Source organism: Elgaria multicarinata, chromosome 5 (assembly GCF_023053635.1).
Source record: "Elgaria multicarinata webbii isolate HBS135686 ecotype San Diego chromosome 5, rElgMul1.1.pri, whole genome shotgun sequence".
NCBI classification, from domain to species: Eukaryota; Metazoa; Chordata; class Lepidosauria; order Squamata; family Anguidae; genus Elgaria; species Elgaria multicarinata.
In genome coordinates this window covers 84,098,867-84,114,735 of record NC_086175.1, presented here as the reverse complement: position 1 = coordinate 84,114,735, position 15,869 = coordinate 84,098,867, and the positions used below count along the sequence as shown (strand labels likewise).

The 15,869-nt window shown below is 39.2% G+C and overlaps 1 protein-coding gene across 5 annotated transcripts in view; it reads right to left on the bottom strand.

The window, feature by feature from the left end:
• ROBO2 (roundabout guidance receptor 2) overlaps window positions 1–15,869 on the bottom strand; it is a 523,934-nt gene that overhangs the window by 66,031 nt on the left and 442,034 nt on the right. For all 5 annotated transcript variants that reach the window (XM_063126764.1, XM_063126765.1, XM_063126760.1 and 2 more), the window contains 2 exons: window positions 4,234–4,276; window positions 2,530–2,657 (listed from right to left, as the gene is read on the bottom strand). In XM_063126764.1, the coding sequence (XP_062982834.1) occupies window positions 2,530–2,657; window positions 4,234–4,276 (171 nt within the window). The remainder of the gene's footprint in view (window positions 1–2,529; window positions 2,658–4,233; window positions 4,277–15,869) is intronic.

The window sequence follows — 15,869 nt, the reverse complement described above, 5'->3', positions numbered from 1 at the left end:
GGTATTGTGGTCCCAAGCTGTGTAAGGCTTTATAGGTCAAAACCAGCACCTTGAATTGGGCTCGGAAACATACAGGCAGCCAGTGCAAGCAGACCAGAGCAGGTGTTATATGGTCGAACCTTCTGGTTCCCAAAATCAATCTGGCTGCTGCATTTTGCACAAGCTGCAGCTTCCGAACCGTCTTCAAAGGCAGCCCTACGTAGAGCGCATTGCAGTAATCTAACTTGGAGGTTACCAGAGCATGGACAACTGAAGCCAGGTTATCCCTGTCTAGATAGGGGCGTAGCTGGGCCACCAACCAGAGTTTGTAGAAGGCACTCCGTGCCACTGAGGTCACCTGAGCCTCAAGTGACAATGATGGATCTAAACGAACCCCCAGGCTATGAACCTGCTCCTTCAGGGTGAGTGCAATCCCATCCAGAACCGGTAGAACACCCCCCATCCTGTCAGCGGAATCACCTACTAACAGCATCTCAGTCTTGTCTGGATTGAGTTTCAGTTTATTAGCCCTCATCCAGTCCATTGTTGCAACCAGGCACCGGTTCAACACATCCACAGCCTCTCCTGCTGAAGATGAAAAGGAGAAATAGAGCTGCGTGTCGTCAGCATACTGATGACAGCACACTCTAAAGCTCCGGATGACCACACCCAGCAGCTTCATGTAAATGTTAAACAACATGGGGGACAAAACCGACCCCTGCGGGACTCCATACTTGAGAGTTCACAGGGCCGAGTAATGTTCCCCAAGCACCATCTTCTGTATCCGACCCGCCAAATAAGAGAGGAACCATTGCAGAGCAGTACCTCCCACTCCCAGCTCAGTGAGTCATCCCAGAAAGATACCATGGTTAATGGTATCAAAAGCCGCTGAGAGGTCGAGGAGAATCAACAGAGTCACACTCCCTCTCCTGTCTTTCTCCTGACATAGGTCATCATACAGGGCGAACAAGGCTGTTTCCGTGCCAAAACCGGGCCTGAAGCCCGAATGAAATGGATCCAGATAATCAGTGTCATCCAAGAGTGTCTGGAGCTGGCCCGCCACCACCCGCTCAAGGACCTTGCCCAGGAATGGAACATTTGCTACCGGCCTGTAATTACTAAGATGTTCCGGGTCCAAGGAAGTTTTCTTCAGGAGTGGTCTCACTACTGCCTCTTTCAGACGGTCTGGGACCACTCCCTCTCGTAGAGAGGCATTAATCACCTCCTTGGCCCAGCCGGCTGTTCCATCCCTGCTAGCTTTTATTAGCCAAGAGGGGCAAGGATCCAGTACAGAGGTGATCGCACGGACCTGTCCAAGCACCTTGTCCACATCCTCGAACTGTACCAACTGAAACTCATCCAAGATTACAGGACAAGACTGCGCTCTGGACACCTCACTAGATTCAACTGCTATAACACTGGAGTCTAAGTCCTGACGGATGTCAAAGATTTTGTTCTGGAAGTGCCTGGCAAATTCATTACAGCGGTCCTCAGAGAGGTCTACAATGTCCTTGGGGCCAGCATCTAATAGCCCCCCGAACAACTCAGAAAAGTTCCGCTGGGCGGCAGATTGATGATGTAATAGTGGCCGCAAGATATTGCTTTTTTGCTGCCCTTGCTGCCTTTGAATATGCTGTATTATATGCACTTACCAGGAGTTGTAAGGAGCATGACCAATCAGTCATACAACATAAAATATGACAATAGTAGACAAAAATTAGTCACAATGACAACAATGAAACAACATCAACATGTGTTGATTTTTGATATATATATATAAAAATGAGATAGCCTTTTATATATTCTTCCAAAAATATTAAGGTAAAACTTCTGACTTACAAACAGTGGGTCGCTGATTTGCAATTCAACATTTTTGTAACTTAGATGTATATGGCAGCACAGTGCACTGCTGACTTTTGGCCATGCTGGTTGGGGTGATGGCAACTGTAATCCCACACACTTGGAGGGCACCAGATTGGGGAAGGCTGTAATAACACTTTCAGAACTCTAAATAATTAAGTGATAGGTTCATGAACTTCCTATAAATCACTTTATAATTGCTCTGTAGTACTTCTGTGGCATTATTTTCCCACAATCAGCTGTAAGTGAAATTAAACACTGGATTCATTCATAAATAGCTTTATATAAATAAAGTTCACAACCTTGAAAATATCAAAATAAAAAACCCAACAAAGATGAAAATATAGTATTAATTAATAACAGAGCAATCATCCTGGCAGGTGTAGGAAGATCCAACGTTGGGGAAACCGCTCTATCTAAGGCCCTGCCAGCCCTCATGCCAGGATGGTGGGAAGGATGGGGGGAGGTGTTTTTCTTTTTTTCATTCTTACCTCCCCCCTTAAACACTTTCCCTCCTATTGATTCCAATTGGCCAGGGTATGCCGCCAGAATGCCTCCTTTTTGTGCTCTCCGACAAAGAGCACAAAAAGGACATTCAAACTTTATTTCAAAATAAAATTTCATGGTTGGGGGGATGCTGTCCTGCAAACATTTTACAACTCCTTCTTGAAACATTATGAACAAACATACCTCCACGACCAAAATTCCCAAGATCATTTGGCCCACTAGTGCTGTTGTTTACCGGCAGGCTGGTGGCAGGCCAAGAATCCGCAAGCCAAGGATAACTGGGGTCACTTGCATTTAACAGGCCTGGCCGACTGAAGAAAATCAACATCAAAATACATCTGTGAGAAAACTGTGATTGTAATTCAAGACACTTTACTCATATCTCCAACAGAGTATATAACACAGTTTATGAGTTTTGAAAATGTATTTTATATTAAAATCATGAAAGCTTTCTTTATATAAAAAGCTTTAGCAATTAATTGGAACTTTATACAAATCAGATGTACTGTCTGTGGAAATAGGAGAAGGCATCAGTTACAAGTCTGCTAGCAAGGAAATGAACTCTGTCTGTCTTGAAAACAAAGAGTAGGCTGTACCATTGAAGGATCCTAAACTAGGGATGAATGATAAATTGCCACCTCAAGGGAACAATCACTCAAAGTGACTGTTCTGTATCAGCCATTTCCAGGTCTCTGGGCAACTATTCCTTCACTTCCTGCATCCCAAATCTTATGTCTGTCATTCACAAGCTGCTAGCTCTTCCTTTGAGCACTCTTGCATGGTTTTAGAGGCAAGCAGGTTTGAGTGGAATTAATGGTAAGTTCAAAACAGCATTTTTATCTATGTCAACAGGCTTTCATATTCGTATAATTTGATTTCAGATTTTGAGAACTGAAGACTGAGCACATTTTAACTGAAAGGAACTGGTCGTTACAGGGTTAGGCACAATTCAAAGAATACAAGCATGTTCCTAAAATTTGGTGAGATAAATAGGAGTAAGATGGGGAACAAAACATGAAACAAGTGAGTCTGAAGCTGTACTTGATTATTGGAACACTTAAAAACAAAAAGCAATTGTGGAAAAGAGGATGCCGGACTAGACTGGTCTTTGGTCTAATCCAGCAAGGTTCTTCTTATGTGCTTCCTCAACATTTATAACCATTGTATTCCCACCCCCCACCCCATGCCCTTCTGGTACAATCCCAAATAGAAATGTGGGTTTCTATGGAAACGGCAATAAGAAGATCCAGCAGCATTCTTGCCACATCTATGAACTCTCATTAAACCTAATCTCTTTTTTTTGTTGTTGCTAAAATATTGATTAAATAGGAGATTGGAAGTTATTACCAGAGCCTAATTACAATCTCCATATTGGCACAGAGAAAATAAATGAGGATATATGGTTCTGTTATCAACTTTTATCAATTACAATTGAGTAGCCGAAGTTGTAGAATCCAGTCCTATCAATCTACAACCTATTCATCTTCCATGAATCATTTATTTTGTGATCGATTGTGTGTAATTGTTCACTCACAGCAATTTAGTGGGAGCCAATAAGGAGTCTTAAACAACAGCAACTTCATTTACTAATGCCTAATTAATGCAATAAACATCCTGAAAACAAATGAACACATTCCTTCTGATACTTTCTACTAATTCCTTCTTGGGCATCTGGGAGATATGAAACATCTGGACTTGATTCCCCTCAAGTGTACAACAGATCATTAAAATCTGGTCTGAGCCATTTAATTCCTCCTTGGATTGTCACTCCTACAACTAATTGTGTATTACTCTTTTTTTAAAGTTCCTAATCAAAAATTAAATATGATGGGCCTTAAATATGACAGAAACTCAAACTGAATAAGAAGTTTTTAATAGCAGGCATACCTTCCATTGCTCATAAGTCCTCCATCTCCTCTTTGAAATGTGACTGGTTGGGTGTTCAAACACAAAAGAGTAAGAAAATTCCATTAGGCATAGCAAAAACAATATCATAATATACAAGATAATGCACTGAACAATATAAATAAGCATAATCGGGAAAGAGAAAGCAGCCATATCTCCTGCTTTCCTCTAGACAATATTGATTTAAATCAATCTCCGTGATACAGTCTCACAGGACAACTTATTTCTGATCCCTTGATATTATGGGTTTGGGGGGGGGATTCTAAAATCAATAGACCTTTGGCATCAAAATGAATGTAGCCAAAAGCCCCAGAATTGTGCAGATTCTGTTGAAACATACTGCAAGCTAAGTTAAAATGAAATTGTCCCCTCTTTAGCATGTTAGCACTTCTGTAAGTAATTAACTGTGACCTGTGTGTATATTCTTGTAATCATGAAAAGGGTAAAAGTGAAAATCGTGTTGAAACTGAAATGGGAGAAACACATAAAATACAATAAATTCTTATCTCATATTATAACACCCATTTATTAACACCTGAAATGCCTTGAACAAGAGTGCAGGATATGAACACTTAAGTACCAAGTTCAGTCTTTGCCCTGTAATCTCAGATACATAATTAATGAATGCTTTTCAAAGCAAGTCTTAACATACACATTTTACAGCAGTTGTCTTTATGAAGTTTAGGTCTTGAATTGCTTATAACCCTGACAATGCCTATGTTATTAAGGTTGGAGAAACCCTTTTTAAAACACCAAAATTGATGTTATGGTTACATGCAGTCACAGTGTTCTCCATAGGGCAGATGTTGGCTATTGGAACCCCCAAATTATTTTCTCAAATGACAATTGCCCTAGAAGCTTATGTCCTAGCGGCTGAAAGTGATGCAACCTCTGGTACCCAGTAATAAAGAAAAGACATGCCAAACTGAGGCAAAACCCGAAGTTTCGGTACCAGCTGTGAAGGACTAAAGATGATCCAGGAAATAAATCAGTTAAGTAGATAAAGAAAGTGGGTAACTGGGCAGAGGCTGCACATGAACCCTTCCACCAGAAGCTCTACGGAAATAAAATGGGTTTTACTTTCACTTTATCATTGCAACAACCTCAGGAAGTAGTTTAGACTGGGAAATACTGACTGCTCCAAGATCAGCTAACTTTATGGCTGAGACAAGATTTTAACCGTTGAACCTGGGGTTCTTTACTCAACTTCGACACCGTCAAATATACCACAATGGCTCTCTCCTACTACTTCAACATCCACGCAACAGAATTTAGGGTGTAGGAATTGGTCTTTTGTACAAAGGACATCAAGTATTACAGATACATAATGGAACTCACTAGGTTAACTCAAACTATCAACTACCTTAGGCAATCAGTATACTTATACATTTTTAACACAAAGCAGCTCTTTCTTGTTCTCTATGTTCACAGCCACAATCTCAGTCAAACAACGGTATAGATACCAGATGGAAAGACTATGATCAACACAGACATTGTCATATAAATGTGGATATCTGCAGCCTTGTGGTGATACATTACATTTTTGCTATGTTATCAGTTCCACAAGTGGCTTCACAATGCACGTTTAACAACAATGAGACAAAGGAGAGCCCTTTGGGATCCCATATAGAATGAACTTAGAAACTGATGATTAATTGCCTATCATCCCAGAATGGGAAATTATTGTTACTAGAAAATCACAATAGGCATATAGCACATTAAATGGCATATATCAGATTTACTATAACGCTTTGAAAATGAATAAACACAAATAGAATCAAAGTATAAGTGTTAAATACAAAATGACATGTTCACAATTATCTTTTTTGCTGTTTTGCTTTTTCATATGTTATCAAACAATTGTAACATTCTTGCTAAAATAGATAGGCTTATGCTAAATTGAAAGAATATTTTACAGCAATGTGCAAGAAAAGTGAATGCTAGTTTGTCTTTTTGGCTGTAGCTAACATGTTTAGAAAATATATGACTAATATCTACTTTGGAATTTCCCAATTCCCTTGCTGCAACATCTTGTCCCACTTCTCTAAAAACAACAAATAACATGACAGTAAATTAAATATATAAACACAATTTATGTATGTTTAATATATTTTAAACATACTTAAATAGTAGAGTTGGACTTGATGGCCTTATAGGCCCCTTACAACTCTATGATTCTATGATTCTAATTAGTGGGTTTCATGTTTTACATATGGATTTTTTAACTGAACACTTACGATTTTGTTTACGCTATAGTGAACTGTGATCAAGTGTGCCAGACTCTCATTTCAAGATGGCATCTTTGGCTAAGCATAGCATTTATGGTTCATTCTGGTTCCTAAAGGATCTGGCTGACTGTCTTGGACACTACAGAGTAATCCTTATCACTGCCATGAGACAGTTGTGAAGGTGAAACAGTCCTGAGGTACAATAGGTGCTCTAAGAGAATACTTCTTCATCGCTTGATCCTATTCTTCATTTACTAGCAGGGCCACCAGAAGTATGATAATTCTAAAACAACTGAAATACCATCCACACACAAGTCAAGTACCCATGATTACCAGAAAAGTCCAAAAATAGTATTTTTTGTTTTACTTTTCTCTATCTTAGGACATGATACCTGCTTCTTAAGAGCTACCAGCACTCCCACATAAAAGAAACAAATGGACAGAATGCAGAGAAATGATATAGTGAAATCTATTCTGGTTTCTATAAGGAAACAGCATAAGATACTGGTACAGTCATATAATTCCAAAAGTAAAGGATGTAGGAAGAGGGGTGAGAATAGAATATCTTATTTCTCAAAAGTACTGAAAAATATTATGGCATCCAGGAGCTATGACTATCTTTCTTCTCATGTTAATCAACTGGTGTTCCAGGTAAAGTTGATAGCACTTCCTAACTTCTGATGTTTCAATTGTTTTTGATGAAGAAGATAACCCTAGAAGAACAACATTCCTTTGTCATTCTTCTGTAGTTTCTGGTTCTTGCATTAGTTCCAGATTTAGTCAATGTAAGGCTAATGGGCTAATTTTGCTTGTTTTGTTTAGTTTTCACCTTTGAAAAAACAGGATTCAGTGCTGGTTTTGTGTAATTTATGTTTTGTTTCCTCCCATTGGTCCACCGGTTTATTTGTGTACCAGACTGATTTGGCTCATTTTTATTTTGTTTCCACTTAAAAAAAAAAAAAGTTTAGTGCCAGATTTATGTACCAAATCAATTTATCCTAATGTTCATTTACTTCTAACATTGTCTTCCCATAATTATTATGGTAGATTTGTTATATATTTTTTATTTTAAGCTTAATACCTCAGTTTATTTAAAAATTACATATTTTCATCCAATCATTCTCAGACTGCTAGCAGCTGTGGCGACATGGGCTTTACACTGGTATTTATAAGATTATGCTTGTAAAAAGAAGTAATTAAAGAACAATGGAACTTCGTGATGATTTTCATCTATGGAAACTGATCATATTACCCTCAGAGTAGCAACTGCTATCTGCCCAGAGTGATAACTGTCAATATTTTCTTTCCATGTTTATGTTTGTAAAGTACTTCTAACATTACAGTGAGTATCTCCTTCCCCATTTATCTCCTAATAGCTAAAGTCTTTCATAATATGCTGCATTTTCCCAAAGCTTCAAGATTTCATATTATTCTGTGCTAACCAATTTTGGGGGATCTCCCCCCCCCTCATCCCCCCATACCTCTGATCTTCAGTGTGCCATTTCTGGGGGCTTCCATCTGGAGGGGGGGAAGACTGCCTCCCTCAACCATATTGCACACACCAAAATCTGGATCCAACCCAATAAAAATGATTGGGTAAAAGAACAAAAGAGCATCACTCCCAAAGGCAACTAAAGTCGCAAATGATTCCGTTAGACTGCTAAACTAAGCATTACATTTATCATTTTTGCTTGAGGTTTGGTTTCTGGAATTGCAAAACAAGACTAAAATGCTGAAGGGGAACTTATTTAAATGTCCTTATAGATATATCTGTAAAAAGAAAATAATCACCCAATAATAATTCAGGGATATAAATTTTTAAAAGCTGTTGGGACAACTTGAAGATCAAAAGGGAAGAGGCAGATGTACCCCATCATTATTCCATCTATGTCAGAAAGGAAGTATAAAAAACCCTATTTCAATAGTGATGGATCTTATACAGGTTCTTAAAAATGGTGAAGACCAATCAGAATGCAAAGGGAGCAACTACTTATAAAAATACGATAATATGTAGGGGTTTACTGAGTGAACAAGAAAGATTTTTAAAGACTCTTCATTAACCTGTGATGCAAGGGCTACAAAAATAGCATGCATAATTAAGTTTCAGATACACACAAACTGAAGGAATTTTTTATACTTATAGTATACAAATATACGATGGTAGTAGCTCAACTATTTACAAATACTATCTGGCAAGGTTAAACCTAATCTTCATGCTGGCTAAGACTAAAAAATAGAAGTAAACACTCAGCTGACATTTTGAGGCAGGAAGCCTTTCTGTGTGCCTATCTCTAGTAGGCCACATTTTCCTACTACAAATGGAAACTTTAATGTTGCCAGCCAAGTCTTATTCCTTTTTCTGATAAGCTGTTCCTCAAATATGAATATAGATTAATCCTCTTTTAATAAGCATTAACTCAGAACAGATAATCAGCGTATAAAAATTCTATCAAATCTTCTGCCTGTGTTTGGATGATTCTGTCAAATAATTTATACTCGTCTACCACTGTTAGGACTTATGCGGTGAATGTTTAGCTAAACATTCTTAATTTGTTTACATTTACTCAGTTTCACAAAAATCTTTAATCCTCAAGAGTGCTTACTACTTGTAAGCAAAAATGTACAATTTTGATTCAGATTCATGAAAACACCTTTGCATTCCCACAAATAGATGTGCCTGCACTTAGGAGACTGAGGACACATGAAAGATACATTACATTTTTCCTGTTTCAGTAGATGGATTTCTATGAATATATAAGAAGGGGACAGGGTGGATAAATGTAAAGAGGTACTACATCGCATAGAAGGATTCATTCGAGAAAATGAATTACATTCTATCATTCTTATGGACTCTAAAAGTTGGATATCTGTCTAGAAGGGAGATACGTGCTTTCTGCCAGCTCACCTTTCTTTGGGCCATGTATAAGCCTGAAGTGCGTGTTTGCACCTGGGGAATTTGGAAGCTGAACATGAAAAACAGGAAATTAGTGTTTAATTCAGTATCAGCATGAGTTGTATTTGTGTGTTGTGGTGGTGTTTGCAGATGGTATCAAAGAAATGGAGACATATATGGCAAAACTATCTCTGTGTTATGGAACATTAAATAAGGAAATGGTAAATGCATGTGAAGTAAACACTAATGGTGCAAAGAAACTGATATCTCAGGCTTTTGTTTTGCGGATAGTCCTCAAAATTAAACCTTTAAAGAATTGGTACAATTTGATTTATTACTCCTTCAATGACAAAAAACCATGATTGCAGTCAAAATCTAGGTTATTATTATCCATAGTGATGATGGTGGGGTTGGTGAGACTGAGAACTCATGATCATCCTGCTGTTGCAAAGGATATTGAAAATAAAACACCAAAATCTTAATAAATCTATAATTTATTGGGTTTTATTGCATTCAACAAGGCACATTGGATTTTTTATTTATTTTTTAACAATAGGCTACATAACAGACCTAATGACACTTATAATTGAGGAGAAAGGGGTACTGGCCAAGTGTTTAGACCTCATCTTCCTTATATTATCCTTTGTCTCCATTATGATCCATCTGGGCTGATCTTCCCCAGGCTAACGCTCTGTAGATGTTTTGGACTACAGCTCCCATTAGCCATATTTGGCAATTGTTCTCTAAAACATCTGGAGCTCACCAGTTTGGGAAGGGATGACCTAAACCATATTTTGCCAGGATTACCCTGAGAGTAGAGCATTATTTTATTATTTATAATTTATTTATTTAAAATATTTATACTGAATACTGTACAATAACCTTAGTTCTTGACATGGCTTACACTAAATATTTAAACCCATAAAAATTACAAACAATAAATCTAAAACTGAATGAATCCAGCTACTGCATAAAACCAACAACAGGAAAATAAAATATATACCAACAAGAGGAAATAACATTAGTGCAAAGAACTGAAAAAGCATTAAATGACTATAAGATTGAAAAGCCCAGGGAAATGAAAGGTGCTCTATTGGTGCCAAAAAGACCACAGATGCCAGGCAAGTTTCTTTGGAGAGAGCATTGCACAACCGAGGCATCACAACTGAAAAGTCCCTCTCTCTAGGCACCACTTACCACACCTTATTTGGTGGTGGCACCCAGAGAAAGGTCTCAGAAGTTTATTTTAAAGTCCTGGTAGGTATACATCGTTATTTAACCATACCATATAGCACACATCTTTCTTTCCATTACTCTAGCATGAGACACAAATATGTCACTGCTTTATAGAGTTGGAACACACATGCATGAACCTCACCTGATTTGCTATCACTAGATAACCTGTAGTCAAGTGAATTAGCTGCCTTACTGAAAAGCATTGCATCTGAAATAATGGAAGGTGAAATAATGTCACTGTGGTTTAATTTATGTGGCTTATTCACACATGCAAACCACCACTTCAATGCTGCATTGGTTTAGTTTGTTTCAATTGGAACAAACTATGCAGGTCTAAGTACACAAGTAAATCTGCAAATCCCCCATACCCCTGAGGGATAATTTTAAAACAGGTATTTGGCATTCCACAAAACAAGACAAACTGAGCTTGTGCTTCTTTTGTCTACAGATTGTCAGCTCCTGTTGTTCTGTATCACCTCTCATTGGGGCAGACATACCTGTTTACCATGGCTGGTGGTAACCTTGCTTTATAGAGATTTTCTTAGAGAACAAGGTCTATGGGCCAGTTTGCATGCAATGAGAAGCCATCATAGGTGAATTTCCCCATGGGGCTTCTTGTTGTGGTGACAACTGATATTTGGAATATTCAAGCTACAGAGAGGAGTGCCTTAGCTTGTCATAAAATATAAATAAATAAATAAACAAACCTGGCAAGGATCATTTGTTGGGGTGGTTAAGAAGCCACTGGTCAGTCCATGGGTACTGAGTGGCTTATCAACTACCCCAAATACCCACCATTGCCCAATTTGCATGTAACAACATGTTACAGCATGCTTCCCCTGAAGCTCGAATATTCAAAATGGCAGCCGCCACCACACTGGTAGCCTCTGCAACAAAATTCACCCATGGTGGCTTCTCATTACATGTGAACCAGGTCTCTGTCAGTCTTTGTATGGATGAACATGCTTGTATGATGGTTAAAATAGAGAAAGACCTGAAGACTCAAATCTTTACCCTGACTGAAGCTGTGAGGCTCAAGAGGGCACTGCACTATTGCAAAGAATAGGCATGGCTGCTAAGCACACAATTAAATTGCCAAATTTGTAGCCCTTAGTTTACTGCAGTAACTTATTACCTCTTCTGTCAGGCCTTGTTTTTGAACCTGTCTCCTCTTCACCCTTTAACTTCAGATCCTACGGGTCCTATAGTTCTGCTAGTCTTTCTAATGGGATCATTTCTCATCCCATTTCTTGCATCTCCCTTCCTGCCTCCTCTCTACACCATATTTGTTCCCTATTGCCAGGTGATCCTTCTGTAGCATCTCCTTTTAAATGAGCACAAATCCTATCTTTTTCATTACTATGATTATTATTTTTTACTGTAAGCTGCCCTGTAGTTTCTACAAATGGAAAGGTAAAGTGGAAATTCATAAACTAAAGTAATAAATATTTTACTTCTTTCAGCAATTATATATTGCAACATCAGCTTTGATGAGATGGGAATGTAAACTTTCCGTTCCCTCATCCCGTCCCACCACCTCACAAAAACTCTAATGAGAACACGGCCCTCTTGTTCATGGCCTGAACAAGACATGACTGCCTGTGATATCGACCTATTTTTTTAGGAGGGGGAGGGAAAGAAACTAACCAGCTTCTGCATGATTGGGTGCTTATGCAAAAGGCTTGGTTCAAGCCAAGAAACTGCAACTTCTCTAGCACAGTAGTTCAGTACCACCGCCAGCTGAATGTACGTACCATAACATAAGCTTGCTAAGATCATGCTAAGAGCTTGAAATGTAACCTTAAGCCATAATGTTTAGGAGTCTATCAAGAGTACTATTCATTTTCCCCAGTACAATATTTTCTACAGTAGCAATTCATAATCATGACTGACTCTTGAGCCTTACTGCTTTGGAAACAGAACATTCCTACACTTAGGAACTTCACTTTGCTTCTTGAGAAGGTCCCAATGAACTTTACTGTTATCCATCAGTGTGCTTTGAAACTGGATTAGGTTCTAGTCTTTCTTATGTCAGTATTAATGAACATAATTGAAACTCTGATGGATTTACTAATCCTGAAAGAGAAGAACATTTTGTTGCACCTTGTAGGTTTGTGTATGTGCAATAATATGCAACTAGATTTTATACTGTGCCATATTTTGCTAAATAATATGTGTGATACACACCCCACCTTGTCTTTCACAAATAAGCATGCCAAGAGTCCTTGGCAAAGACAGTCCTGTGTTTCCATACCTTGTTATGGGGAACAACAAGGCCCGAAGTCAAATCAAGATTGTTGTGGTAGGCAGTTCCACATTCTGCCTGCTGCCTCTCTCAGCAGGCAATTGTGGCCTCCTGGTGAGGTTTGCAAGAAAAGCAGCTGAAAGGGGGAGAGTTCTCAAAGCCAGGTGCTGAAGAAAGCATCTGGCAGAGAGAGGTGGGGCTCCCCAAGAGGCCAAGAGAAGAACAGCCTGGATATGAAAGGTAAAAAGGTCTATTAAATTAGCTGAATAAAGGCTGGTAAAGCAGTCATGGGTTGTATGGAGCATGAAAGGCTTAAATTTGGAATGAAGGGAGAGGAAGAGGCAAGCTAATACAGGAAAAGACAATTTGATAAAAATGTAAGACAGACATAAGGGCATGGCTTGAAGGAGAAATGTGACATTTCCACACAGCAAATCAGGAGTGGCCAATGACACTCTTTTTGCATGACCTTGCTTTGAGACAAAAAGAAGACTTAAATCCGAGGCACTGTCTAGAAAACTGTTTGAATTTTGGCTGACAAAATGTATCAAGTTGAGCATTCATGCAAGAGAAACGGGGTGAGAGGTGGTAACATAGGTGGCACAAGTCTTCTTGCAGGTTTTCTCATTTGCATTTGTCAAAGTGTAAAAAAATAGAGTGGATTCATAGCTTCACGGCAGCTGCAAAGCCATTTATTCATGACTGTGCTTATTTGTGAACAAGTTTAATGTTTGCAAGTGTGCCACTGATATTTTCTTTGCTTGACAGTTTGTATCAATCATGCAGGTGCTGAAATAATTACATTCCAACACAACAGGTATTGGCAGCATGAAACTATATCATCGGAGTCTCACCATTTCCATCATTAACCTGGGCAAAATAGATACCAAATGACTGGAATTGGGCAAGGGAGATATGCCCCTTTGAAGTAATGACACATTCAGCTATTTTACGTTGGGTTCTTCGGGTTATAAAATTGTTGCTTTTTTGTTGTAGAGGCTGTTCAGCCAGGAAGGTCAAAGGTCCAGATCAGGAATCTTTCTACAAATATCTTCTGAATAGCTATTTATCTTGCTGCAATATTATTTTTAGGTAATTTTAGAATAACTTTTGCCCCAAGTTATTTTCGAATAACCTTTCCTGAGAACTTGTTATTTACCCCACACCTAAGTGCCAGTACATATTACCCAGTACTGAGTTGGCTGGGCCGGTAATTAAGCTTGAGGTTGAATGGTTGTTTAGCAGACAAAACCAGGAAATAAACACATTCACTAGGTTGCAGTGGTGAGGAAAGCTGGGTTCCTCGCCTTCACCCCCCCCCTTGATGGTGCAAGTTGCAACCCGTGCCATCACAGTCCCTGGGTTCGGCTGGATGACTGAGCAGTATGACCATGGCATTCTTCTGGATTGCCTAGCAGGAATAAGATTAGGAAGTACCATTTTGTGGTGTCTTTGGCTCTTCTTGAGGATTGGTTCCAGAAGGTGTTGGGGACTCCTGTTTAGTGTTTTTGCCATCATCTTATGCTGTCCCACAGGGATCCATCTTGTTATTTCACATCTACATGCACCTATCAGGAGAGACTGTCTGGGGATCTTGGGTGCACTGTTATCAATATGTGGATGACATGTGACTCTTAGTTCTCCTTTTCATCTAACACCAAGGAAAACATTCTGGATTGGTCTCCAGAGGCAATAATAGGCAGCATGAGTACCAGCAAGTTGAGGCTTAATCTAGACAAGACAGAGGAGTTCCTGGTGAGGAAGATGACAGATTCTGGAATACAGATTCAACCTGTTTTGGATGGGGTAGTACTCAGGCTCATAGTTGGGGGGCGTTCCTGGACTCAGCTTTACATCTGGATGACTCCTGGCAGCTGTAGCCTTTTGTTACTCACTAGTGTATCTGCTGCACATGTGAGGCTGGTGTGACTGCTACATATGTTCCTGAGGAGATCAGACCTGGCCGCAGTAATTCAAGCCTTAATTCAGGGTGGGGAATCTCTTTCACAGTGAGGGTCAAGTTCAATGTCGAAGAAACTCTTGGGCACTGCATTCCAATAGTGCAAGGCCAAAGGGGATATGGCCCCAAACACCAAAAATACCAGCATTAGGTTCTTACTGCTAGTAACTAAGCCTCAGGAAAGCCATTTCAACCTTTTAGGTATTCTGTGGGATACCACACCATACTTGATGGTTGGGGGGGGGAGCAGGGGGAGCCAGGGAAGGGAATGTGGCCATCTGGGAAACCCTGGAGGACTGGATTGGGATGCTAGGGGTCTGCATGTGGGCCTGAAGGGTAATTTAAAAAGATAACTTAATGGTTGCTATTAACTACATTTATGATTTCCCCTGTCCACACTTCTACTGGGTAGGCTGGTTACAATCTGTTATTTCAGCCACAGTTCAATTACTCCTCATACCAATTTAACCACCCTTACTATGACCATGTACCATATATTAGGTCTGCTAAAGAAATGGTAACAAGGACGTCATTTTCAGATGTAGGTTTACAATTATTTCTGGTTTGCATGAAAGCTGTAGAGATTTATGTGAACAGGTTGTATTAGAAATAGTTCAACCTGTGGTATAGAATGCATGGAGATGTGTTAATTTCTAAGCCATGTCTTAAGTTTTATGTTCAGAAAGAGCAAGAAGCTAAGATAAGTTCTGCACAGGTCTTTAAGTTAAGCATGGAGATTATTGTGGCTCTTTTTGATTAAGGCCTTCCTGTGGGTAATTATATTACTTCAATCAAATTACTATTCAAACAGCATGAAATAGAAGGGCTGAAAGAGTGGGAATTGAGCACAGTTATAAGGAAAGGCATATCAATTGTGGTACATGGTTGCTTTCTGCTGGAATCACTGGTAGTCAGTATCACATTAGTGTAATTGATAAGCAGGCAGAGTGCTTCTTCTTGCACTTGGATTTTAAGTCTTTGTGTCATCTGTATGACTAGAAGGGGGTTCAACCACTATATGCTGCATTTGTATCTTGTTGGGGTAAGAGACAGACT